Here is a 26,476-nt window from a genome sequence, read left to right on the forward strand (position 1 = left end):
GTGAGAGCAGAGCCCAAAGCTTGTGGCCAGTGGTGTTCGGACTGGAGTTTGAACCTCTGCTTAATAAACGGGAATCACCCACAAGCTCTCCCGCGAGCCATCCCAGCACAGCGCAGGGGAAAGGTTTTACTCTATCGTTTTGTTTTAGCCAATGGGGGCGTCCCGGGGCTCGAAATTCGCAGGGTAGGAGGGGGTAGCGACGCTGGGTCTAACTAAAAAGGTGCCATTGTCTGGTGAGGTCCGGTTGGGGAGTTACGACTCGGCTCCGGCCGGCTCCGGGGCATCATGTGTGGGGTAGGTTTAGGGGTTAGCATTTTTGTAGCATAGTGTAGGAAATCAACACTGTGATTGACACAACCAATAAAATCTTTAGAATCAGCTGTGGGGCGGAGTTTCCACTGAACTGGATAGGGAGAAAAAAGTGCGCATGCGTGTCATGTGCCTGTCTGTCAATGGGAGGAAGCCACGCCCTATTTTGGAGCTCCCACCCCGTTTTGGAGTTCCCGCCCCCATTTGGAGATCTCCAGGCTGCAGTTATACCCTTCTCCTCACCTCTGGATGCATCCTTGATAAAAGGGGCGGAGCAAGACCACATCCGGGGATTTGAACTGTACTGGACCTTTTTCACATTTCCGGGTTTCTCAGCAGCAGAAGTCGTCATAGTTGGGGAAACTTGAAGAGCAGTGAATGGGAGAGCACCACAAATATATTTTTTGCATTCCCAGTTGCTCAAATAGCAAAATAAAAACTCCACGATACTGTTTTGATGACTTTCAATAAAAGAGAACGATGTCAAATTTACCGTCCCTCCCATAGACGCTGCATTAGAAACACCCTCGCATTAGCGTTAACTGTTTTTTTGTAATTTGATGCAAAGGTGATATAATACAAAGAATAGTGTTATAAATGTAGATACATTTTAAAAAAAATACAAATATGAAAAACTTTTGAGGATTTACGATGCTGATGACTGTTAAACGCGTCATCACAGTCTTGTGAAAAGGGTCCCTTGGCTAGATGTGAACTTTGAATTGGAACAGTACTTGGGCGAGGACTGATGACGTTTCACAAGTCCACAAGAACACAAGTACAGACAAACGCATATTAAGAAACGGCCCTGAAGTGGGTGTGTCTGATATAGGGAGACATACAAAATGTGCAGAGCTGGGGGTACTTGATGGAGAGGTTTGAGAACCACTGCTGTATTGTATTTCTTTAAAAAAAAATAAAAATGAATTAAATCCGTGAAATGGCCCAGGTTGGTTGGAGTTCAACACAGAAGTATTATACCTACGTATGGGTGGCACCTTCCCTGGACCATGTCGGACCTGAACCACTTGTGCTACAAGTGGTTTTCTCAGGTAGGAATCACAATCACTGCACATTTTAGATTTCTCTTTTACCTATCAAATCTTTCCAGTATTTTGCTCCATTACCTGAGTTGCGTTTTAGTGCCAGAGGAACCTGAGAAGCGAGACCGAGGCTTACAACAATGTCTAAAATGTTATTGTGATGTAAACATGGTTGTGACATGCAAATATTCAATACTGCTGGAAACTAAAGGTAAAAAAGGGGGCTTGATGTGTCCCCCTCAGGTTATCATGTTATCATGTCTGTGGTTACGTTAGTTGTGGCCCTGGTGTAATTAATGTGCACCAATGCCGTGGATGTGACGTTGTGCTGCTATTTTAAAAGGCTGAATCACTAACTTGAGTGGTCCACATCTAGGCTAGGCTACTCATCACGTTACTCAGGGCAAGGGTCCTAAATCAAGGGACCTTGTGATGTGTCAAGTGTCTGAAGAATTTGATTTCCTTCCCTGTGCCACTTCCATGGCAATTAATTATGTGTGGGATGCACACACACACACACACACACACACACACATATATATATATATATATATATCAAAACATTTAAATATCTCTCTTGGTCTTGAGTGAGAGTAGACTTTAAACTTTGGCACATACTAAACCAGATAAACAATAAATAATATTAAAATTCTGTGCTATTTCATCTAAATAAATTAAAAATACACTAAAATTACACAAAAAAATTATTTATGCATTTGAAATGTATTCAAAATTACCATCCATTTAGATTTAGTTTTAAAGGTCACATATTGTACACCTTTCTGGAGTTTTATTTTAGGTTTTGATGTCCTTAAGAATATATATTTGCGGTATAAGTACCAAAAACCATCTCAATATATTTTTACAGCTCCTCTCTCAGGATCAGGATTGTAATACAGCCTCAAATTAGAAATTTGATCGCATATCTGCTGCCACTGCCAGACACATGTTTCCGCGGTGTTGTCTGGGGGTTTGGCAAAAGGAGAGTGGGACGGTGGGCGGTGCTCGGGGTGGTGACTGAAGGCGGTGACTGTGTCGTTCTGACGTCAACTTTTTACGGAAGTCACAACGGTTCGTGAAAAATCACAGCTACTTTATGCAGGCTGTGTGAATTTTACTGTGGACTGACTGTTTTGAAACTTATATGGTAGTTACATAGCACCTAGACCTCAGTTATCATGAAAAAAGCCAGGAAATTTCAGTTTTGACAATATGGGACCTTTAACATAAACTAATAAACTTAATGTGATATATATGCATATTTGTCAGTTATACATAAATAAAACAGGTTAGAAAAGAGTAAGATTTCTGTAGTACTACCAAAAAACTAAATTTGTATTAAATATTATATATTTATCACCAAGAAATCCCAATTTGTTGTCTCCTATATTTTAAATAATTGAATATCACTTTTCCACAGCTAGCCATAGTTTAACCATGTTCTTAATTGATTTTTTGAGTACAAAAAAATCTTTCTCACCGATTTCATTCATGATTTGCAAATATGCATCACATAAAGTTTACTATGCTGAAACTGTGTAATCCAAATGGATGGAAATTTTATATGCAATTCAAATACATAAATCCTAAATTTAGGCCTAAATATTTTTTTTGAGTGAAGTAATTTTAAATGCTATACAAGTGAATTTAGGCATCAAAAAAGTATAAATTACAATAAAATATCCTAAATTAACAATCAAATATCCAATATCAAACAGTACAGATAGATTAAAAAAAAAATCTGAACTACTGCATGATAACCAATATGGTGTATCCCTATACCAGTCTCAGCCATGGGGCTTAGGCCCACTAGTAATTTTAATTATTACTAATATATTATAATAATGATTAACTTAATTAAACTGCTTTTGTGGTTACTTACTCATTTCAACACTCCCAGATTCTGTTAATAATTTATTATATAGGGGGCCTTTGAATATTGTGTTGAGAACCACTGCCCTATATATTAAACTCTAATGATACTGATTTTTTACTCAGAGAGCTACCTGCCCAAGGATGATGGGGAGTTTTACCAGTTCTGCTATGTGGACAGCTTTGGTCATGTCAAAGGAGCCAGCACCCCATTCTGCTTTCAAACCCCAGCAGAAGCAAGCCTTGACTGCAGCTTGGAGAAGGACCTGTTAGTCATAACAACACAGGTACATCTCCACTTGAAGTTAAAGTTTGTAGTATTTTTACTTTCTGCTAGCCATTTACATTTAATATTAATACTAACTGGCCAAAAAAAATCATTCATCGAATGTCCTTGTGAGTAGGAGCAGGCAGAAAAGACGGAGAAGGAGAAAGAAGACTTTGTGAAAGAGATTGAGTCTTTAAAAGAAACAAATGCGATCCTGAAAAAAGAGTTGGATGAAAGACTGCATGAGATCCGCCGTCTCAGGGTTAGTCAGACTCTCTTTCTTTTATTATACACATATGTAAAAATGTAAGCACTTATTATTTACAATATTTATGGTTGTATTTATGATTTCTGCAATGAAGGCCAACTGATTGTCTGATCTGTTATCTAATGCTTTTTTTTTTTTTTTTGCCCTGTCTTTGTGTGCTGGACCCATTATGTAGTGGGAATGTTGTACTACTTGTTCTACTTAGTCTTATTTTTAGTTTATGATTGTATGTATTTATGTATATATATATATATAATTTATATTTTATTATAGTATTTATAATAGGTATTCAATTAGCTTTTTTATATTTTCAGATGTTATTTTAATTTTAGTTTTTATAGTCATTTTATATAAATTTTTGTCTTTTGTCATTTCTATTATATTATAATATTTCTGTTGCTTTCATTTATTTTTGTTTTTTGTTTTAGAACTTCAACTTCAACTTAATCATTTCAGTTATTTGTCAAGGCAACATTTTACATTTTCATTTAAGTTGTTTATTTAATATTTATATTTTATTTTACTTAATTACACAATATTTAAACAATACTAACACATCTACTGCATTGTTCTTGTACTGATCATCATTGCAAAACACCACTGGTGAATAAAGAGATTGTAAATGTGTCTTTATACTAAACTGCAGAGCTCCATAGAGGATTCAAAGTCAAAGGATAAACCAGAATCACCTCTGCCAGATGTACCCAGTTTTAATGCCACCGAAGAGGTAAAGAAAGAACTATGCTTCTGCAAACAACCAGTGGAAACACTGACACAGCTGAATATTTTAGCTACAGTATCTCTATAATTGAATCTGTATGACTTTAATCAAACAAAATGATTCACAGTCACTGACATCTCTGCGAGAAAAGTACGATAGAGCTGTTCAAAAGATCCACTTGCTTAAGAGAGAAAGGACAGAGTTACAGCAACAGCTTGAACTCAAGAATGGGGAAGTCCTCAGGTGAGTGTCCTTAATATGGAAATCTCTGTGTTTTATGTGTAAAAGTTTATGGAAATTTTCATCTATTTTTTTCTCCAGGCTAAACACCTTGTTGAAAGAAACGGAGCAAAATCACAACAAAGTACAGGACCAAGCCAAGCTGCTACAGGTTTGCAAATGTGTTCTTAATATGTGACCCTGGACCACAAAACCAGTCATAAGGCTCAATTTTTTTGAAATAGAGATTTATACATCATCTGAAAGCTGAATGAATAAGCTTTCCATTGATACATGGTTTGTTAGGATAGGACAATATTTGATACAACGTGATACAACTATTGGAAAATCTGGAATCTGAGAGTACAAAAAAAATCAGCATATTGAGAAAATTGCCTTTAAAGTTGTCCAAGTGAAGTTCTTAGCAATGCATATTACTAATAAAAAATTAAGTTTTAATATATTTACAGTAGGAAATTTACAAAATATCTTCATGGAACATGATCTTTACTTAATATCCTAATGATTTTTGGCATAAAAGAAAAATCGTACATTTTGACCCATACAATGTATTTTTGGCTATTGCTACAAATATACCCCAGCGACTTAAGACTGGTTTTGTGCTCCAGGGTCACATATGTGTTATTACTGTTAATGATAATTAAGAAAAAATATGTATTTTTGTAGTGCCTCTAAACAAAGACGCTTCATAATTCATGACATTACAAATACCAAGACAAAAATAGAGTAAGAATTGAAAAGAAAACACAACCAAATGAATGCAAAAAAGGTTGTGGTCTAAGAAGCTTCACATTTATTCTGTTTTAGGTGGATGTGCAAAGCAGCAGGAAAGACTATGAGAAATTGCACACTGAAATCCAGGAGCTCAGGATGAAAAATACTCCGGAGGACCGGAGGGCTGAAAACAAAGCATTACAAACATCCTTGTCAGAGCATGAAGCCCAATTGAAAGAAGAAAACTGTAAAGTGAGGCTTGTCACCGAGGCTTATCCATTTTTTGAAGATTGAAGACTTCAAATCATTCATCAAAAATCACTGTATTGTCAGTGATTCAAGTAATCTCTTTGTGACTCAGGTACAGATTCAAGCCCTGCTCAATCAGCTGACAGAGGCCAGAGGGCTGCTTCGCAGTGAGGTGCAGAGTTGCAAAGAAGCCTGCAAACGTGCAGAAACCGGTGAGCAGGAATTGAAGGAAGTGAAAAGGAAGCTGGAGGAGATAACCTTGAAACAGACTGAGGACGAGAAAGCCAATCAAATCCAGGTATTTTTCAATATAGTGTCATGTTTTTTAATCTTTTACGTTCTATTTTCAACTTTAGTCTGATTTTGTAAGTACGTTTAGGAATAATAATCAATATTTAGATCCGGATTCCACACAATTTTGTCATTACAGGCACAGCTTCAGCAGGCACAAGACAAAATTTATGAAATGGCAGAGACATCAAGATTAGACAGAGAGAAGCTTGTGGAAAGGAATGAGGTGATCTGTTTTGTTATGACACATTAAACATCACTGTTAGCTAGACTGCACGTTCAAAAGTTTGGGGTTGGTGAGATTTCAAGACTATTATGCTCACCAAGGCTGCATTTACCTATTTGTGACCATGGACCACAAAACCAGTCATAAGGGTCAATTTTTCGAAATTGAGATTTACACATCATCAACACAGTTAAAACAATAGTGTGAAATATTATTACAATTAAATTTTTTTCTATTTTAATATATTTTAAAATGTAATTTATTCCTGTGATGGAAATGCTGAATTTTCAGCAGCCATTACACTAGTCTTCAGTGTCACGTGATCCTTCAGAAATCATTCTAATATGCTGATTTGCTGCTCAAGAAACCTTATTATCTATGTTGAAAATGTTGTGCTTCTTAATATTTTTTTTGGAAACAGAATTTTTTGTAACATTATAAATGTATTTACTGTCTTATCTGTACTGTCTTTTTATAAAATTACTGTTTGCTGAAAAAGGTATTAATTAAATTAATTAAAAAAATAATTTTTGAACAGTAGCGCATTTTAGGAAATTTCTACCAAAAATTAATACCAAAGATGTTGTGGGGCACTGAACGACATGCCAGTCAATTATTTCATGAAGTTTTTTTTTCTTTTTATCTTTAGGAACTGCAAGCAGAAGTAAATAAGCTTAAAAGGGCATTGTTTGACTACCAGGTCGCATCTGTTGCCGCAATGTCTGATCAAATATCCAACCCTCAAAGCCCACTGGCCTCCCTGGAGCAAACATACTCACCCGACTCTCATTTCTATGAGAACATTGATGACTTGACAGGTTGGTACAATAAACGAAAAAGGGAATTGTAACATTTACTCCGACGAAAACGCAAGAATTTCTTGAAGTTGTCTTAAAATTAGCGTATTAAACTCATAACGTATTTCATTTCTACATTATAGCAAATCCTTCAGATCCAGAAAAACAGGTAATTATTTTAATGAATACAATATTTCAAGAATGAGCTCAAAATTATTCAACTGTATGCATTTCCTTATGTGTAGATTAGGGTGTGCCAGCATTGTCAGGAGGTCTTTCCTGGCATCAACGAGGTTGAACTGGCAGAACACGAGCAGTCTCACAAAGTGTGTCCACTCTGCACTCTGATCTGTGACGATATGGAGCAGCGGGAGTTTGAAGATCACGTCTATAGTCATGAGGATTAGTCAATTCTTTTTTCTTTATCTGATATACTGTCTTTGGGAAAAGCATGGTGGCACTTTTTAAAGTACTGAATAGTCCAGGATTTTCTAGATAAGCAGCACTTCTCTTTCATTATTAGCTGTTATCTATATAGGGACAGTTTTTTTTAATTATTATTAGGTAATGATTGAAATATCACTTAAGAAACTGGAACCAAATGTCCAATTAAGTAAAAAAAAAAAAAAAAGATAGTAGATATAATACAGATGCAAGATAAATTGCACTTATATAATAACAACTGGCATGGTCTTATTTACCCAAACTTTTTCCAGTGGTTACTCAGGCATTGGAATAATAAACATATCGTGAGAAATGTGACTAAATAGATGCTTTTATTCTCCATTTTCACTGTTTTTCCTCTCAAACAAGCTTGACTCGCAACATTCTTTGACCTTCGCCTCTATCCACCATGACAATGTATTTACAAAATAATGTCTTATTCTCAAGGTGTCATTTGGTTGGCCTCCTCAGGCGTAACGTCTCGCGATAACAGCTCCGAGAACAGAGCAGGAAGCCAGTACTGCGGCTCCCCCGCAGCTTGGGAGTCCAGCCATGCTAAGCCTTCTTTCAGCAGGTGATCCTGAAAAACAGCGCAAAAGGTATTATTACTATATGACATAGAAAGCATTCAGAGTGGTGTTTCGTTTTTCCTGCACACTTACAAGAACGTGACTGGCCCGCTCTCTCTCCCACTTGAGGCTGTCTCTGATCTCGTTCACTGTCACGTAGCCCTTTTTCTGTGAAACATGGCCAATAATCAGATCTGATGTCATGGAAGTGTAAAGGTCTCAGGCTTTGTTTGGTATTGACTACCTCTGCTAGCTGAAGGACAACAGTGTGATCCATGTTGAGCTCTGCTGGGACAGATTGGACTAGATAAGAGCCTCCAACGGGAATCATCCCGAAGCCATTTCCCATAGCCTTGAGCTTCTTGATGGCCCGCACTAAGTCATCCCTGAGCGACGATGTTAATGGTTGGTAAGAGAATTCATGTGTTCAGAACAGCTAGAGAACACTATATACAAATCAAAGACACTCACTGGCTCACATCTTGTGCAAACTTCCCTCTTCCTTTCAAGACACGGTGGTGAAGTTCATCCAGTGTGATGAGACCTGCAAAAATAAAGTAATTCGTTGGTTAATATTTACATTTATATATTATTTTCATAGAGAAAGTTTTAGAAAGTCATATTAGACATTTGTGACCCTGGCCCACAAAACCAGTCATAAGTGTCAATTTTTTGAAAATGAGATTTATACATCATCTGAAATCTGAATAAATAAGCTTTCCATTGATGTATGGCTTGTTAGGATAGGACAATATTTGGCCGAGATACAACTATTTGTAAAGGGTGCAAAAAAAATAAATCTTGAGAAAATCGCCTTTAAAGTTGTCCAAATGAAGTTCTTAGCAATGCATATTACTAATCAAAAATGAAGTTTTGATATATTTGCGGTAGGAAATTTACAAAATATCTTCATGGAGCATGATCTTTACTTAATATCCTAATAATTTTTGGCATAAAAGAAAAATCGTACATTTTGACCCATAGTGTATTGTTGGCTATTGCTACAAATATACCCCAGCGACTTAAGTTTTGTGGTCCAGGGTCACATTTAGACGGTCATTATTGTGAAACACTGACAAGCTGAACAGGTCTTTTATGGTGTTTTTATATACGAAGAAGGCGATCATTGTCATCATAATTTAGAAATATCTGATCGCTGAAAGCACGATTGACTAATGAGAAAGAACCAAGTATACCACAGAGCCGTGTATTAAGTACGTTGAATATATGGAAGAAGAGAATATGCCGTTTGTTTTGCGACACACATAATATCTTCAAGAAAAAAAACACAGGCCTGTCATATTGATAATATGTAAAACTGAATTATCACTTTAACACTTTTAAACTGGCAAAACTTACCGCCGTTTCTGTGTTTTAGAGCTAAACAGACTTCAATGATCTGTACACCAAGCTCATAGTAGAAATCTCCAACTCCAAGCATCTCTGACCAAAATCCTTTTCCAGCTGCACACATACAGCAAAAAAGTTCATAAGGACATATAACTTTTTCTTTGAAATTATGATTCATTATAATATAAATTATTTATCATTTTAATTTATAAATTAATTAAATGGTACTTAATAATTTCTACTAATTGGTTAATTACAATGCATCCACACAGTTTTCATAAAAAATTAATTATAAATACAGTTTTAATAATGTATACTAGTTGATTAGTAATTATAATGTATCCGCATTTTTAAACCCTAATATTAAATCACAAATTCTGTATAATTACTTACAAATGCAATAATTAATTATTTATTATTATAATTGACAATAATTAATGTTATAATTAATTATAAATATAATTTATATAATAATTCATAATAATTATAATGCATCCACACAGTTTTCATATAGGGTCAAATACGCAAAATGGTTGTCAAGTATCAACACAAAAAAAGTTCCCCCCATACATTAGAATGTGTCCTGCTTAATTGTGTGTATTTTCCCCCAATTATATGTTTATTTATTTCTGAGCAAAAATGGAACGTCTCGTCTTTGACCCATGAACATATCATAAAAAGACATATCCATTTCAGCTTTAAGGGAAACATTTATGATAGGAAAAACGTACATGCCAGTGGATCAACCCCTATGGTGGCACACATCTCTTGGAACTGCACCCTGAACTGAGAGTTCTTACGGATTTCTTGTTTGTGTTTGCTGGCAAACTCTTCCAAATGGGTCTTAAAGGTTTCCAGTTGTTTTGACATCTACAAGGGCAACACACACGGTCTGATTATAAGGGGGTCAATGCTGTTTTAAGTTACATCTGTGTGGTTTGCTCAGTAGGCTATACGCACCTGTGCAATTTGATCCTCAGCAAGGACAGTTCCTCTCTCTTTATACTTTGCCTGTGACAGTAAACAAATTAGCTGAACGAATATGCCACAAGATTTGCCTAGTTACCAAATCTCGCAGAGGTGATGTCATCATACCTCTGCAAGTTTCTTTTTGGCGATCGCTCCAGCTCCGACTCCTCTTCTGTGCATGATGCCTAAATAAAAACGCCTAAAATACTATAATACTACAAAATGAAACTATTATTTCCCAGTTCTGATAACTAGTAATTTACTTCCTAGTCAGCTGAACAGCTCACGAGCTACATAGTTACACATCAAGGCTAAATTATGAGTTTATTATTACGAAATTAAATATATTACAATAAAACAAACGAATAGGGTTGTTCCCTTTCAATTATGCTCTTCTTATCTACAACGTCGCAAACAGTCCGGGAAGAAAACATCCACAGAAGTGTGTTATTTCTTCTGTACACGACTGAGGTCTCGACAGTAATGTTTTGGTGAATGTGTCCGATAACGCCACCGGTCGGTCTGGAGAACAAAGTCTGGGTATGCAGGGTATATCGTGCATATTGGCCCGGGCTGATTGGGGGCCCGCAGAGGGGGACTTTTAAATTAAAACGAGGGAATGTATTCTTCTTAATTTTATATATATCTGCGGGCTTTTTAAAATGAAACGAGGGAACGTATTGTTCTTAATTTTAAACAACAAGGACATTGTGGATGAATTCGCTGAAAGAAAGGCCCAGAGAATTAAAGTCCGCGTGAACCGGAAGTTGCTGCCGATTTTATTTCATTGTAGTGACGTATTTCCAACTGATACGGAATTTTGAATAGAGGGCATGGTTTTATTTTTGTGCTCCTCCTCTCTGTCGCTCACTCATAGCAATCTAACGGTTGGAAGGGTGTGTTTAAGCATATACTGCCCAAGCCGTCAAACTGACGGCATCAGAAAAGGAATGCCATTCCAGAGCGGAAGTAAATGTTCAGATTTTGATTAAAGATTAAGAAGACAAACAATAAAAAAAAAAAAAATTTTTTTTCAGCGGATTAACTTGCACTGATTAATTGTTTACATCAAGACTAGCAATGTGCGCTAGTAAAGTAAATAAAGTCAATTTTGATTTCATGCGGACTTTAAATAAAATTAATTACAACTAAAATGTGAGTAGTGAGTAGTTTTTATTTATTTTCTTTCTGTATTTCTACATTTTGGGCCGCTGTGCCAAGAGCGTGTTTGCGTTAGTGAATATGGCAGCGTTTTTGTGCCACAATATTTTCAGAATAAAGTCAAAATTACGAGTTGTTATTTTGCATGAATAAAGTTAATCAATGTGAAAATTCCATGTACTCAAAAAATGAATGAATAAATAAATAAAATAAATAAAAATAAATAAATAAAACAATGTTGGCAAAGTTATATTGTTGGCATTTCTGAGGTAAATGTTATGTTACAACTGTTATGACTACTCACAGGCTATTCTATTGACGATTTTCGAATTACTGTTTTATGCAGGCTTATGATGGAACCACTCGTTACCTATATGTAATCCTACCATGTTTAGTATCTATGAATTCGTCTTCTGATGATCTAAACGAGAGTGTAACTGCAGATTTATGCTACAGGCTCTGTGTAGAGTTGTACAGTAAGAAAGTTATTTCCCTTAACCAGGAAATTAACGTTCGTAGAATTGACAGACAGTTGACCCTGAGAGGTCAAGTAAATACTTACAGCGGATCTAAATATTTATAATTAATTATAACTAGTTATGATTAATTATTCATATTTCCCCTTTGAGCTGATTCGCTACAACATCATTTGTTTTGTTACTTTCCGAATGGCAATTATTCATGCTAGTTTTTATTCTTCTACTCTTTACTCTTCAAACTTTCAATGAACTATAGAATGTTTAAAATTATGTTCTAAACAAAGAATAAAATAAACCATTTCTGTATTTATTAGCCTATTTGAAAATGATTTGTATCAAATTTTCGAAAATGTCCTTAAAGGGTTAGTTCACCCAAAAGTGAAAATTCTGTCATTAATTACTCACCCTCGTGTTGTTCCAAACCCGTAAGACCTTCGGTCATCTTCGGAACACAATTTAAGATATTTTTGATGAAATCTGATATTTTTGATGAAATCTTTTGATGAAATCATAAAAAATATCTTAAATTGTGTTCCGAAGATGAACGAAGGTCTTACAGGTTTAGAACAACACGAGGGTGAGTAATTAATGACAGAATTTTCATTTTTGGGTGAACTAACCCTTTAAGATGCAGGGTTACCGCACCACAGCTATTTGCTCAAAAAATAAAATAAAATAATAATAAAAATAAATTAATTAATAAAACCTGTGAGGTTGGTAGCTGGCTAGTTGAAAAAACTGTATCACAGCTGTATCACATCTAGCTTCAGCGACACCTGCACCGTTTTAATTCTCTTTCTTTCATTTTAATTTTCTTTTATTGAAAGACCATCGAAAGTAGCCATTCTTTCCATTGAGAATATACACAAAGCCTTAAATAAAACACCAAGGACATAGCAGATGAATTTGCTGAACGAAAGGCCCAGAGAATTAAATTAAACACATTTATTGTTTGTATTTCGTGATAAAATTGACAGAAAATAAAGGATACTGTGTTATATTGAAAGTAACAAAATGCTTATTATTGTGATTATTGGATGGCTGGTGCACTACAAATAATGACTAGACTTGAAAACGTTAAATATAATTTCCAAGCATTTATATCGTTAATAAAACTTGTGAATAGTCATGTAATGTGATACCTCAGAAAAGACAACAATAAGGAGCATTGGAGCCCACATTAACCTATAACGTATGTTTTTGCATATGGACCCGGAGCTGACTTGCTACGCCACTGATCATGTCACTGTATCAGTGACTCAGTCATTAAAAGCTGTCAGTATCAGCTCATTCGCTCAAAAGATGATTTCTGTTCAATGACTCAAGAATCGCCCCTGTTGTGAGTGAAGCGGTCAGAGAAGTTTTATAAACAGAAGCAAACAATTCATTTGAAAGGGCAGACAGTATACAGACAAGACAGTACAGTAAGGGCAACCTAGAATGTACCACCATTCAGAAGGAGCCCATCCAGATCCCTCCAGAAGATACAGAGATGGAGAAAATGAGAGGCTCTGACTGAGGATTGGCATATTACTTCACTGTGGCTGCTGATGATTCAGGTAGAGAAGCCTGAATGCCAAACTCCGCTTGCTGGAGTGAAAATATTTCCACGTTCCTCAACCACAGCAGAAAAGCCGCTACTGACTTGAGGAACCTGAACAGCAAACTCCACCTGATGAGGTGAAATAAGTGCCACGTTCCTCCCCAACAGTAGCTCAACCACTGATGGTTCAGGAAGAACCTCAACATCTCACTGCCATCTCTGACCACTGGATGAACCGTTGACAATTCAGGTGGCACCTGATAAGATGGAGCAAGAGCATACCTGAAAAGAGAAGGAGTAGAAGGACAAAAAAGGAAAGAAAGACAGACCCTTCAACTACAAAATGTCCAGATGCAAATCCACCACCAGCAAAGGCTAAACTTGCTTGGATGGACACCAGCAGTGCACACAATACCAAGACTGAAGATGAAATTCCTGAAAAGCATAAGAGCGGGAGTGAAATGATCGTAGAGCTTGATCTGAGACAAGAAAAGAAGGAGAGAAAGACTTAATATGCAACTCCACCACCTGCAAAAGATGAACAGTGGACCCAAACAATGCAAAAGCCACAGATTAGAAAAAAAAACAAAGGATAAAAAGACAAAGCCCCAAAAACAAGCAAGCAAAATTGAAGAGACGTAGGCTACAGGAGACTGAATGCAGTAGCAAAATCAACCAGCAAAAGGGATTTCTTCTCATTTGTAAACTGGCAGAGAAAGATCATCAGAAAATCAGAAAAGAGGAGAAAATACAAACTGTACAATATGTCAGTGATCCATCTATGAAACACCTGCTCATCAACAAACACAACAGGTTCAATAAGTCATACAGTACAGAACCTAGAGGACGATCTCCCTCTCAAAATTTGAGCATCAAGAACATATACAGGTGGTGGAAGACAAGAAGGATCACTTCCTCCAGTAAAAATTCTGTAAATCTGAGGCCAATCAAGTTTATTACCTCATTGTTCATGTGTTAGAATGTGCTGCTGCTGTCTTACACTGAAAAAAACAACAACATTTGGGTCACTGAAGCTGTCTGTCTGTTTGGGTTCAAAGTGAAATGTATTTTAATATGTGGCCTTTTCACCCGTAGCTTCATATGTTCACCTCTAGATGTCCTACCATTCTAGTAATGATTTCTGGATATTGATGCGATGTGCTGAAATGAGTTTAAAGGGGTCATATGATGCGATTTCAATTTTTCCTTTCTCTTTGGAGTGTTACAAGCTCTTGGTGCATAAAGAAGATCTGTAAAGTTACTTCTGACTCACAGCCTGTAAGTACCTTTTTTCATATTTAAAGAATTTGCCACTGATGATTCAAACGCGAGTGTGACCCCTTTAAATGGAAATCAGTGTGTACTTCATCAATTCTACCACATCAGTGAAAGAATGTGCACGCAAGGCCCAGAGAGTGTGCACATATTTACACCATTAAATCCATGTGCATGGCAAGGTTTACACATCAAGCCCGATGTTCTGGATGGTTCAAATGTGTTTCGTGTTGGATAAATTTCACAAAGTGGTGAGGACAGGATCAGTAGTAGGGTAAAAAGTATGTTCAACCCACAAGTGACTCCTTTGTGGGTGACTAATAGTAGTGATAATAAAGTACAAACCACAATTTATGATTCTGAAAAACAATTTAATTATAATTAAGAGATTTTCATTTAGAGATAGATGACATTCAGTACATTGATTTACTAAACATTTCCAGTACACTCCTCAAATCGAACTTGGATTCGGTCTGTTCTCCAAGGCGCTTTAGAGGCACGTTCGGTTTAGCTTTATTGATTCCTGTTGGCCAAGGAAGAAAAATATGGTAAATGCAGTTTACATGGTAAATCACAACTAGTCTCACTTGTAGAAGGCAACTTACTTGAATGCATCGCCTTTTCTCTGAATCCACATCACAAACTCTTTTTTCAGCAGGTCATTGAAGGTGCGGGTGTCTGGATCTTCTATAGTTGGTCTGTAGAAACAAGCATCAGATCCTGCCTGCTGCTTCATAAAGCCTGAATATTGTAACATGGGCCTACATGCTGCCCATTTCCCCAAACTTACTCGCTTTTCTTCTCCCTCTGATTGAGCAGAAAGTTTACAAAGTTTTTCTGGACCATCGAGTCCACAATTTTGCTGATGTCACTCGCAATGGTTGATTCAGCATAACGGCGGCTAAACTTCTGGATCTCATTTCGTGAGCTATTAGTGAAATTTGAAAAACAAATAGAGCATAAAATCAAAACATAAGCTTTTCTTTAATTGTTGTGTGACTTCTGTTGTCTGTACATACACATTTGGGTAACACTTATAATGTTAGTTAATGCATTAAACAAACTTAAAAAGTAGTTGCTGAAAATGTACTCACCCTCAGGCCGTCCAAGATGTAGATGAGTTTGTTTCTTCATCAGAACAGATTTGGAGAAGTTTAACATTACATCACTTGCTCACCAATGGAGGAAGTGTCACGGACCATTTTGGCCAGAAGGGGTGGTTTAAAATAAAATGTATTAATGATAAATTTGTTTATTACAAACACACAGCTTTTGGATTACTTATATTACTTGTGGATTTTTGTATTGCATTTATCAGCTTTTTGGACTCTCATTCTGATGGCACACATTCACTGCAGAGGATCCATTGGTGAGCAAGTGATGTAATGCTAATTTCTCCAAATTTGTTCCCATGAGCTAACAAGTTAATCTACTTCTTGGATGGCCCGAGGGTGAGTAAATGTTTAGCCAATTTTCATTTCTGGGTGAACTATTCCTATTATATAACTATAACTATTTCTGTTAACAAATGGAACCTTATTGTAAAATGTTACCACATTATATGCATACAGTATGTACGTTTTTTATTCGAAAATGATCTGATGATGCTTAATTATTTTCTTACCTGCTATCAAGAGGCTGGGATCCCGCGCATGACCATGCACAGCCCAGGCATATCAAAACCAACGCAAATACTGCAACCTTCATTTCTCCTTTAATTCTTCAAACCAGATGAGAAAAATAGATATCAAACATCCAGCACCTCTGACAACAAAACAGCTGAATGCAAATAGATTTAGACCTACCCTTTCTAGTTCTGGTCCTGTTGTGATGGTTCTGCTTCTGGCCCCTGTATTGGCTAAAACTGATGCACAAGTCTACAGCAAACTGCACTGGTCTTTTATACAGTGCGACTGACATTAACACAAGAACAACAACTTATTTCCACATCATTTAAACAATTAATAATGAGGCATAAATGCTGATAAGGCTACTTTTTCTTACAATCTTAGGTGTCAAATCTATTTACACTCTTTGTGGTTTGTACTAGACAAATAACATGTTCGTGGAGCTGAAAATAGATAAATGACCCCATTAAACCATTAGTTTTTAAAGGCAAACATATTTTCATTATGCAAATCAGACAAGTATTGGCTGATGTAAGGAAATGTTCCAAGCTAATGACTCGAGGTGTACATTTTCAGGCATTTTAAGAAAAGTCAACAGATTATATTTTCCAAAGGTTCCTGTGTCCTTGTGGCAATAATAAGAGTGGTGATGGATATGCAGTTATTAAAGGAATGGCTGGTGAAAATGCATTTTTAGACTTTTGGAAAAAATAAAATATCCATATTTCTACTTCATTAATATTTTAAACAGGATTGCCTCACAACAAATAAGGTAAAGACAAGATTTTAACTGAACATTTATATATGTTCTGTAAATATTCCGTTTCATATTAATTCATATAGCCGACATACTCTGTATTAAAAATGCAAGCATGTTTTTGACGTTGTAATGTCTCAGTGCTTTTTTTTTTTTTTTTGAGCCGATGTTTCCTAAGCTTTTATTTTGAAATCAGAACTTCCGCTGTGAGTAGCTCCCCCCCCCAAAAATCAGTGTATAATTCTGCATGTACATATCTAGAGTCAGGTGTAGTGTTTTCAAAAACAGATAAATTCGTCGCAGTTGCATGTTGTTAAAATATGCATTTATTAAAATACCCGCGTCAGAAGTCAATAAAACGCCCACGTCAGCGTTAGTTAATAAACGCACAGTTATTGCGAACAAAGAACGTTATTTCATTCATAGATAAGATGGATGGAACCTCAGATTTGTTTTGGCAGGCGATACTGTTTACGCTTCTTGCAATTATAATAGCAGCAGTTTTTATGGGAAGAAATAAAGCTCCTGCGCCGTCAAAGTGCTTCCATCAAACTAGCGCTGTTGTTGTGGAGGAGAGAGCTGGTCCAGACCCTGGAGTTTCCACACAGTATCATGAAAAACAAAATAATGAAAGCAATCAACAGGACAATCCGCCAAAATCTAATGCAAAGAGCCTCAAAGCCAAAGATGGAACTAAACTAGTAAAGGTAAGGATTTATTCTGCTTTATGGATGATTTTGTAATTGTTTACAATCCAACTGAAAATGACAAACCAATGAAAGCATTAAGGAAATGTTTCTCTAATGAACCCTTTATTCTTTCTATCTTCTCCTCAGGATTCAAACTCAGATAATGTGAAAAAAGTTTGCAAGTCAGATTCTCCAGTTCACACCTCCACTGGTTGGGGAGAGGATTCCTCCGAGTCTGGGATAAGGAATGCCTTGAGGGATTATGCTCAGTCACCTGGTATAAGAATGATGATGATGATGATGATGATGATAATAATAATAATAACATTTTTACTAGCTTTCTGTTTATCAGTCTTATTATTGTTTATTATTACAAATTGTTTGGGTTACTGTTTCATAAGTATTATATTAAAGTATTTTTGACCTCTGACTGTGAATATAAATGTATTCACAGATGCTACTTCAATCAATATTTATAGGAATTGAACTTTTTGTATTAAATGTGCACTTGTTGTGTACTTAAAATATTAAAAGGATATTTTTAAAAACTGTACTTGCTAATATATAAAAAGCCACTTAAAGGGTTAGTTCACCCAAAAATGAAAATTAGGCTGCGTGTGAGACACTTTTTTTTATGGAAGGGCGCTTTTTATTTCAGTTCTTTTGGACTGAAGCAATGCAACACCCGCTGAGTACAACGATAGAGCTTGAAAGATCAAAGACAATTTTTAATATAACTCCGACTGGATTCGTCTGAAAGAAGAAAGTCATATACACCTAGGATGCCTCGGGGGTGAGTAAAACGCAGCCTAATTTTCATTTTTGGGTGAACTAACCCTTTAAGTGAACTTAAAGAGACACTTATGACTACGTTTTTTAACATGTACACTTAAAAAGTGCACTTTGTAACAATGTCAAACTAAAAGTACATTTTAAATCATTGTTATCATTTAATGATATTTTGTCATACTTTAAAGAAGTACTGTACTCTTATTTGGATGTGTTGACTAACATACTAAAGCACATGTAAAGTACATGCAATTTAAACTGTTCTGATATTACATGCATATATTTCAAATGTACTTATTGCCACTTCATCATTACAAATGTGTAATTACAAATAATTTAAATACATGACATACAAGTTTCAATTAAATTACATCAAAGTATATTTTAGCATAAATATTTTGCATAAATGCTTGTCAGTACATTCAGCAACCATATTTCAAAGACAATAGCAGTAATTATGAAATAAAATATAAAATATACTACTTAAGTGGGTAAAAAGGCACTTACATTTCTATTTATGCATTTAGCAGATGCTTATCGCAAGTGACTTACAAAAGAGGAACAAATCAATTCGTTAAAGAGCCAACAGTTGTTATAGCACACAATACCAGATTAATTACACAACCAGATAAGGAAAACAAGCTAGAGAAGAGAAGTACAGAGTTTAAATATTTCTTTTTATTTCTTTTCTTTTTTTTAATTTAATTTTATGTTTGTGTAAGTGGATTGGTTTAAGAGCAATTGCATTTAATATAAATTTAAACTATGGTACATTTTTATTTAATAACATGCAGTTAAGTGTCTGAAACATTACAATCAGTTTGCCCTTATTTATATTATTTTCAAGTATTTTATTTCCATAATAAGTACTTTTAAAAAAAAAGTATGCTAAAGTCTGCTTCCTCTTCACAGGTCTTGGTATAGTGCTTAATACGTATTGTAATTTCCTGCATAATGTCATACATGCATCATGCACCCCCCTTGGTTGAAATCATGTTCCAGGCCCCACAAACTATGTTTCACAATTAACCCCTGTCTGACGCCCCTGCGTGTGTCACAAAAGTGAGTCAGTGTTAAAGATGAAGATGATAAAAAAAAATGCCCTAGATCAATACTAATGCAAATAATGTTCAAGGCAAATTTTGCTGACAAGGCTAATTTAATATAAATTTTCTTCTGAAACATTACAATCAGTTTGCCCTTATTTATATTATTTTCAAGTATTTTATTTCCATAAGTACTTTTTAAAAAAAAGTATGCTAAAGTCTGCTTCCTCTTCACAGGTCTTGGTATAGTGCTTAATACGTATTGTAATTTCCTGCATAATGTCATACATGCATCATGCACCCCCCTTGGTTGAAATCATGTTCCAGGCCCCACAAACTATGTTTCACAATTAACCCCTGTCTGACGCCCCTGCGTGTGTCACAAAAGTGAGTCAGTGTTAAAAATGAAGATGATAAAAAAAATGCCCTAGATCAATACTAATGCAAATAATGTTCAAGGCAAATTTTGCTGACAAGGCTAATTTAATATAAATTTTCTAAAAAAAAATTTAAAAATTTTTTTCCGTTTGAGCAGTTTTTGACAAAATCTTAATTTTACAGGCTTCACAAGTATTACTGTTTGGTTAAGTAAGTAAGTTTGTCACTCCATGACTTCCACTCTGCAATAGATGCTGAGAAGAAACCCTTGAGGTACATGACTGGCATGCTGAGGACCTGCCAGCTTGAGAAGATGATGACCAGAGAAGAACTGGAGGAAGAGCAGAGGTGATTTCTTCTTAACTGAATGTCTTGTAATTTCAGCAATCCTTGCTAAAATGCTGTTGGATAGTAAGAACATTAACCAGTATCAGGAGGATACCTGGCTTTTGTCCACAATGTACACCGTCATTCAAAGATTTGGGGTTGATTTTTTTTTACTGTTTTTGAAAGAAGTCTCTTATGCTCACCCAGACTGTATTTATTTGCTTGAATTTTTAAAAAAATATATATTTTAAAATGTAATTTGTACTTGTTGTAATATTCTAATATGCTGATTTGGTTCAAGAAACATTTCTTATTATTATCAGTGTTGAAAATTATATAAAAAAACAAATTAGTTTAAATTTTAAATTTAAGTTCAATAGAAATACAGTGTTAAAGATGAAGATGATAAAAAAAAATGCCCTAGATCAATACTAATGCAAATAATGTTCAAGGCAAATTTTGCTGACAAGGCTAATTTAATATAAATTTTCTAAAAAAAACAAACAAAAAAAAAATAATAATAATTTCAGTTTGAGCAGTTTTTGACAAAATCTTAATTTTACAGGCTTCACAAGTATTACTGTTTGGTTAAGTAAGTAAGTTTGTCACTCCATAACTTCCACTCTGCAATAGATGCTGAGAAGAAACCCTTGAGGTACATGACTGGCATGCTGAGGACCTGCCAGCTTGAGAAGATGATGACCAGAGAAGAACTGGAGGAAGAGCAGAGGTGATTTCTTCTTAACTGAATGTCTTGTAATTTCAGCAATCCTTGCTAAAATGCTGTTGGATAGTAAGAACATTAACCAGTATCAGGAGGATACCTGGCTTTTGTCCACAATGTACACCGTCATTCAAAGATTTGGGGTTGATTTTTTTTTACTGTTTTTGAAAGAAGTCTCTTATGCTCACCCAGACTGTATTTATTTGCTTGAATTTTTAAAAAAATATATATTTTAAAATGTAATTTGTACTTGTTGTAATATTCTAATATGCTGATTTGGTTCAAGAAACATTTCTTATTATTATCAGTGTTGAAAATTATATAAAAAAACAAATTAGTTTAAATTTTAAATTTAAGTTCAATAGAAATAGAATTGTGAAATAGAATTGTTTTGTAGCATTATAAATGTCTTTACTTCCATGTTTGTTCAGTATAATGCATCATGTCTAAAATGCAAGGTTCACTCTGAGTAATTCAAGTCTTACCTTTGTTTGCTTTGTATTTTGCTTTTCTAGTTTGTTCTCAGAGAGACGAAGGATGTGTTGTAATATCTTGATGATATATGTCCCATGCATACAAACAATTTCAACGTTTTCACTCCACCCATAACCAACATTTTAAAATACATTTTCTTTAATAGTCTGCAAACAGTTCTGTTAGGCATGTTCACTTCAATATTGTAGTTTCACATAGTTTCAAATGTGCTCCTGTTTGCATTATTTCATGGCATTTGTTGATTATTCAAATAGGTAAACAAAAGACATTTTCTGTTTGAACAGCACATGCTGTAACACCTCACTCACCTTTACATAGTGAACGCTTCAGGCTATTCAGGCTCATTTTCTGTTTGCCAATTGTTCCTTTAAACCCGGATAAACACGTCATACCTGTACGAATGTGAGTTTATTGTTTGGATTGTGAAAAGTGGGGACATGGGGTAATGTCCTGAAAAGTCACCTTCTCCTTGTAATACCTATGTCATACCCTTGTCATTATACAAATTTATGTACTCATTTGTCACAAAAACGTACACACACACACACACACACACACACACACGCACAATTCCACCCAATCAGCTTATCTTTGTAAAATGGAACAGCTTCTTAAATAACTGAATGTGCACTCTTAACTTCAGCCAATCAAGCATTATATTATGATATTATGATAATTAAGCACTATTTAATGATAGAACGAGTGATTAGAACTAAAACTTGGTAACCATGAATGAATGCATATTTGTAATTTTAACTGAACTTAGGACGATAATTAAGCACTATTTAATGATAGAACTAGTGATTAGAACTAAAACTTGGTAACCATGAATTAATGCATATTTGTCATTTTAACTGAACTTAGGACTGGTGGTGGTGTTTAAGATATTGTTGGTCATAGGTAATAGTAATTATTATTAAAAGATACTACTACTACTACTATTATTATTTGCTGGGTTCATGAATATTAATCACGTTGTCAGCGTTTGCTCGAACTGATTTGCTGAAATCAAAACAGGGACGGTAATAGATGAGCGCCAGACAACGAGAGTTGTTCGCGTATTAGCTCCGCCCACTGCCGAGAAACCGGCATATCTTCTGCTTGTTCTTAAAAGCTGAATAATTCTAAATGAACTCTGTTATTTTGACAGGAAATACAACAAATAATATGGTTTACATGTAGCGCGTCGATTCAGCGTGGTATGCAAGACTCTCGCTCTCTCTCTTTGCATGTGTGAGAAACACAGCAGTTAAAGCGACGGCGAGTCGTGCGCCTTCACACTAGTTTACGGTACGTCAGATACAGGTGCGCTGCGTGCTACATACTGCGCATCCATTTAGTACATGACATGATCTATTGAGCGCATCCAAATAGTACAGATCGCTTGACGGAGAGTGAAACTCTCAAGCGCTCAGTCAGCGTGTTTATCGAGTGAAAATCTGTGTTGAACGCCTCTCACACACATACTGGCGTGTAACATCTAAGAATTTATTAGCCAATGGCTAATGTTAGACTTTATTTAGTCGCCCAGAGTAAGATTTAGTCGCATATGCGAGTGATTTACTCGCAATGTAGAGGGTTGAATAATTTGATTATTTTAACTCAGCTAAATTAAACTGCTCACGTTTTATTTGTACATCACTTTGCACACACACACACACACACACACACATATATATATATATATATATATAGGTTAGAAATAAACGAAAATCTCTGCAACACCAGTTACAGTTGAGGTTTATCTTGCAGAATCTGCTAAATGTTAATAATATGATAATAAGAGGATCATAAAAATCACATTCCACAAGACAAAATAACAGCTGAATTTATACAAATGACCCCATTCAAAAATGTACATGCACTTAATTCCCAATATTGTGTGGCGTTACCTGATCAATGACTGTTTTTATGTGTGCCTTGTTAAACTGCTCACTTTTGTTCAGAAAAATCCTCCAAGTCCTGCACATTCTTTGGTTTTCCTGAATCTTTTGCATATTTGAACCTTTCCAGCAGCGACTGTCTTTTCACACTAAACTTATAACCACAACTGTAGGTAATAATGTTACAGACTGAGCATCTGTGATATGTGTTTAATAAAGTGTATGTGTTTTGTTTCAGGGTTCAGCGAGAGCAGTTAGCTGCCATCTTTCAGCTGCTCAGAGACAAACAAGACACGTTTGGTGAGGTGACAGAGAGTGATTTACAAGAACAGCTTAAACTCTATTCTATTTGAGAGTGTGGTTATGTGGATTATAGATTCAAATACCATTTTAAGGAGAGTTCAAGTTGAAATCAGTGACTTCAATGAACCTAAACAAGGGTTTGTTTTTTACTTATATGTGTATATATGTATTTATTGCTTATTATTATACATAATATGTGACCCTGGACCACAAAACCAGTCTTAAGTAGCTTGGGTATATTTTTATCAATAGCCAAAAAAAAACATTGTATGGGTAAAAATTATCGATTTTTCTTTTATGCCAAAAATCATTAGGATATTAAATAAAGATCATGTTCCATGAAGATATTTTGTAAATTTCCTACCATAAATATATCAAAACTTAATTTTTGATTAGTAATATGCATTGCTAAGAACTTCATTTGGACAGCTTTAAAGGCGATTTTCTCAGTATTTTGATTTTTTTGCACCCTCAGATTCCAGATTTTCAAATAGTTGTATCTCGGCCAAATATGGTCCTATCCTAACAAACCATACATCAATGGAAAGCTTATTTATTCAGTTTTATCAGCTAAATCTCAATTTCATGACTGGTTTTGTGGTCCAGGGTCACATATAAGTAGTGAGGAATCAGAAGTCTGGAAAAGTTTAGTATAAAATTCAGTAGTAGTGCTTTAGCTTCACTTACTGTAATGATTATAGTGCATGTCAGTTCAAATCCTTGTTAAATACAGTATGAACTAAACTGAAATAAAATTCAAAATCAGCTAATATTACTCACTAACTGTCAGCTGTCTATCTTACATATCGACACTGTGCTTCTTTAAGTTACTAGTATGAAAAATAGACAAATTATGCATGTTATTTTTTATTTTTATAAATAAAAAACACTTTTTGCTTTATATTTTTATTATTTATAAACTGTGTTATGTTTAAACGCCGCTCATAGATCAGTGCAGTCCATAGGCCAATAATGTCATTCGTAGCAATGGGCGGACTGTAATCCAGAAATAAACACCTGGTTTGATGATGTAATACATTTGAATAGGTAGATTATAAAACAGTGAATCTTTCACATGAATAGGGCCAGACTGATAGCATGAGTGGAAACTGGTCATGAAATATGCAGAAAGCTTGGGCTGTTATTAGTCTCATTCTGACTTGTTGCGTGCTGCTCTATGTAGTGCTTTGGATGAATCTCTCTGAACAGTTTCATAGGTAAGAAAATGAGTGAATCTTTTGCAAATATTCTAAATGTGTCTTATAAGGTGTAAGTATGATATTCTAATGACTGCTATATGGGGTTTATTACTGTTTTATTAGATATTTGTCTGTCTGGATTACCACAAAAATTTTATTCCTGTTTTTGCTGTACACTTTCCTCCTAATTAGCAAAACTGTCGTCATTGCTGCATTGATTTTATCACAACTTGGAACTACTAGTTTGTACACAACTGAAAAACCCATTTACTCCACTGAGCAAGAAATCAACATAACACCTATTCCGGTTCTCTATAAGAAAAATTTTACAAAACTTCCAGTGTGGGATTTTGAAGATGTTTATTTGCGAAACAATGAAGCAAGAAAACCTGTAAGTCTTTCTTCTCCAATACCATTCTCACTGTGAAGTTGTGAAATCCTTTTAATCCTTTGAAAAAAAAAATCACCTTTTCCGTAGACCTGTCCAAAGTTCCTTCAAAACACAGAGGATCCCAAGTTCAAGGAGGCTGTTCTTCCTGACGTTCAGCTGTGGCTGTACAAAGGTCTACTCAACGTAGCAGAATGGAATCGATTAGCACACTTCAACAATCCCTTCGGCTTCATGGAATACAAGTACAATGGTGATAACCTAAGGCAAATGAAAGATTTGGCATAATATGGGTGTGTAGAGTCCTGCATGTGTTTGAGAAAGGTGTGCAGCAGGTCGTTAACTTGATGTCATTATTAGCTTGATGTCATTGGAGTTTAATACTGTAAACAATGGAAACAGGGGACTTTTTTCTTTGTTTAAAGAAACATTACGGCTTCAGTGCAAGCTTAAATCGACAGCATTTGTGGCATAATGTTGATTTTACTTGTCCCACCTTTTCTTTTCAAGTCACCAATTTCATTTTTTTTTGCTGCTAAAAAGAACATTATTTTGTGTATTTGGTGTAATGAAATGTGTTTATGCGGCTTCAAGTAAAAAAAAAACATTATTTTCCACATAATGTACATTATTGTTTCTCCTCTATGCCCCGCCTTTTTGAAACGTGTCGATTTTTACAAAGCTCATTGGTCTGAAAAGCGAGGTGTGCTCTGATTGGCCAGCGATCTAGTGCATTGTGATTGGCCGAATACCTCAAGCGTGTGACGGAAATGTTACGCCCCTCACCATACTGTTGATGCCGTGTCCGACCGGAGCAACGAGACAAAAACATTAAAACCCATTACAAACGAGGCATTTGTTGCATCCAGTAGGGACATAATTACGGATTATAATGACGTATACTGTCTTTTTACGCGTTGCATCGCGCCGCGTAAACATAAAACCATGTCTGCATTTGTGATCAGAGAAATGACAAACAACAAGTGCTAACGTTAATCCACACTGCCCAAAACTCGCGTTTGAATCATCAGTGGCAAATGATAAAAGAAAACGTACTTACGTGAGTCAGAACTGCCGGCATT

At 35.4% G+C, this 26,476-nt stretch overlaps 4 protein-coding genes across 4 annotated transcripts in view; 3 read left to right on the forward strand and 1 right to left on the reverse strand.

Annotated features, from left to right (window-relative positions):
* The window catches only part of calcoco2 (calcium binding and coiled-coil domain 2), a 10,236-nt gene extending 2,621 nt beyond the window's left edge, over positions 1–7,615 (forward strand). The window contains exons 3-14 of the mRNA XM_016546116.1: positions 1,259–1,361; positions 3,351–3,511; positions 3,629–3,754; positions 4,407–4,487; positions 4,609–4,724; positions 4,803–4,872; positions 5,529–5,687; positions 5,797–5,982; positions 6,115–6,201; positions 6,851–7,019; positions 7,142–7,167; positions 7,244–7,615. Of these exons, the coding sequence (XP_016401602.1) occupies positions 1,259–1,361; positions 3,351–3,511; positions 3,629–3,754; positions 4,407–4,487; positions 4,609–4,724; positions 4,803–4,872; positions 5,529–5,687; positions 5,797–5,982; positions 6,115–6,201; positions 6,851–7,019; positions 7,142–7,167; positions 7,244–7,405 (1,446 nt within the window). The 3' untranslated portion in view covers positions 7,406–7,615. The remainder of the gene's footprint in view (positions 1–1,258; positions 1,362–3,350; positions 3,512–3,628; positions 3,755–4,406; positions 4,488–4,608; positions 4,725–4,802; positions 4,873–5,528; positions 5,688–5,796; positions 5,983–6,114; positions 6,202–6,850; positions 7,020–7,141; positions 7,168–7,243) is intronic.
* Positions 7,552–10,796, reverse strand: LOC107734219 (vacuolar-sorting protein SNF8-like). The gene is made up of 8 exons (XM_016546117.1): positions 10,457–10,796; positions 10,322–10,372; positions 10,093–10,231; positions 9,371–9,475; positions 8,483–8,555; positions 8,256–8,397; positions 8,105–8,179; positions 7,552–8,022 (listed from the first exon to the last, which is right to left on the reverse strand). Exons 1-8 carry the CDS (start codon positions 10,508–10,510, stop codon positions 7,885–7,887), a joined length of 777 nt encoding a protein of 258 aa, XP_016401603.1. The 5' UTR covers positions 10,511–10,796; the 3' UTR covers positions 7,552–7,884.
* A 6,636-nt stretch (positions 10,797–17,432) lies between these two features.
* Positions 17,433–23,933, forward strand: LOC107734177 (matrix-remodeling-associated protein 7-like). The gene is made up of 4 exons (XM_016546052.1): positions 17,433–17,880; positions 18,010–18,139; positions 20,327–20,423; positions 23,743–23,933. Exons 1-4 carry the CDS (start codon positions 17,605–17,607, stop codon positions 23,855–23,857), a joined length of 618 nt encoding a protein of 205 aa, XP_016401538.1. The 5' UTR covers positions 17,433–17,604; the 3' UTR covers positions 23,858–23,933.
* Positions 23,934–24,734: 801 nt separating this feature from the next.
* Positions 24,735–26,476, forward strand: part of LOC107734167 (alpha-N-acetylgalactosaminide alpha-2,6-sialyltransferase 1-like) — a 5,595-nt gene continuing 3,853 nt past the window's right edge. Inside the window, exons 1-3 of the mRNA XM_016546040.1 lie at positions 24,735–25,024; positions 25,199–25,397; positions 25,485–25,647. Coding sequence (XP_016401526.1) covers positions 24,930–25,024; positions 25,199–25,397; positions 25,485–25,647 — 457 coding nt within the window. The 5' untranslated portion in view covers positions 24,735–24,929. The remainder of the gene's footprint in view (positions 25,025–25,198; positions 25,398–25,484; positions 25,648–26,476) is intronic.

Source organism: Sinocyclocheilus rhinocerous, unplaced genomic scaffold (assembly GCF_001515625.1).
Source record: "Sinocyclocheilus rhinocerous isolate Xijiao unplaced genomic scaffold, SAMN03320098_v1.1 scaffold820, whole genome shotgun sequence".
NCBI classification, from domain to species: domain Eukaryota; kingdom Metazoa; phylum Chordata; class Actinopteri; order Cypriniformes; family Cyprinidae; genus Sinocyclocheilus; species Sinocyclocheilus rhinocerous.

Bases quoted from the DNA above. Each gene is read 5' to 3' on its own strand.
- LOC107734219 (XM_016546117.1), bottom strand. From the start codon at position 10,510: ATGCACAGAAGAGGAGTCGGAGCTGGAGCGATCGCCAAAAAGAAACTT. The intron at 10,232-10,321 runs GTGCGTATAGCC...TTGCCCTTGTAG, and splicing joins CTGAGGATCAAATTGCACAG to ATGTCAAAACAACTGGAAAC. The intron at 8,398-8,482 runs GTGAGTGTCTTT...ATCGTCGCTCAG, and splicing joins TTTGCACAAGATGTGAGCCA to GGATGACTTAGTGCGGGCCA.
- LOC107734177 (XM_016546052.1), top strand. From the start codon at position 17,605: ATGGATGGAACCTCAGATTTGTTTTGGCAGGCGATACTGTTTACGCTT. The intron at 17,881-18,009 runs GTAAGGATTTAT...TCTTCTCCTCAG, and splicing joins ATGGAACTAAACTAGTAAAG to GATTCAAACTCAGATAATGT. The intron at 18,140-20,326 runs GTATAAGAATGA...ACTCTGCAATAG, and splicing joins GGATTATGCTCAGTCACCTG to ATGCTGAGAAGAAACCCTTG.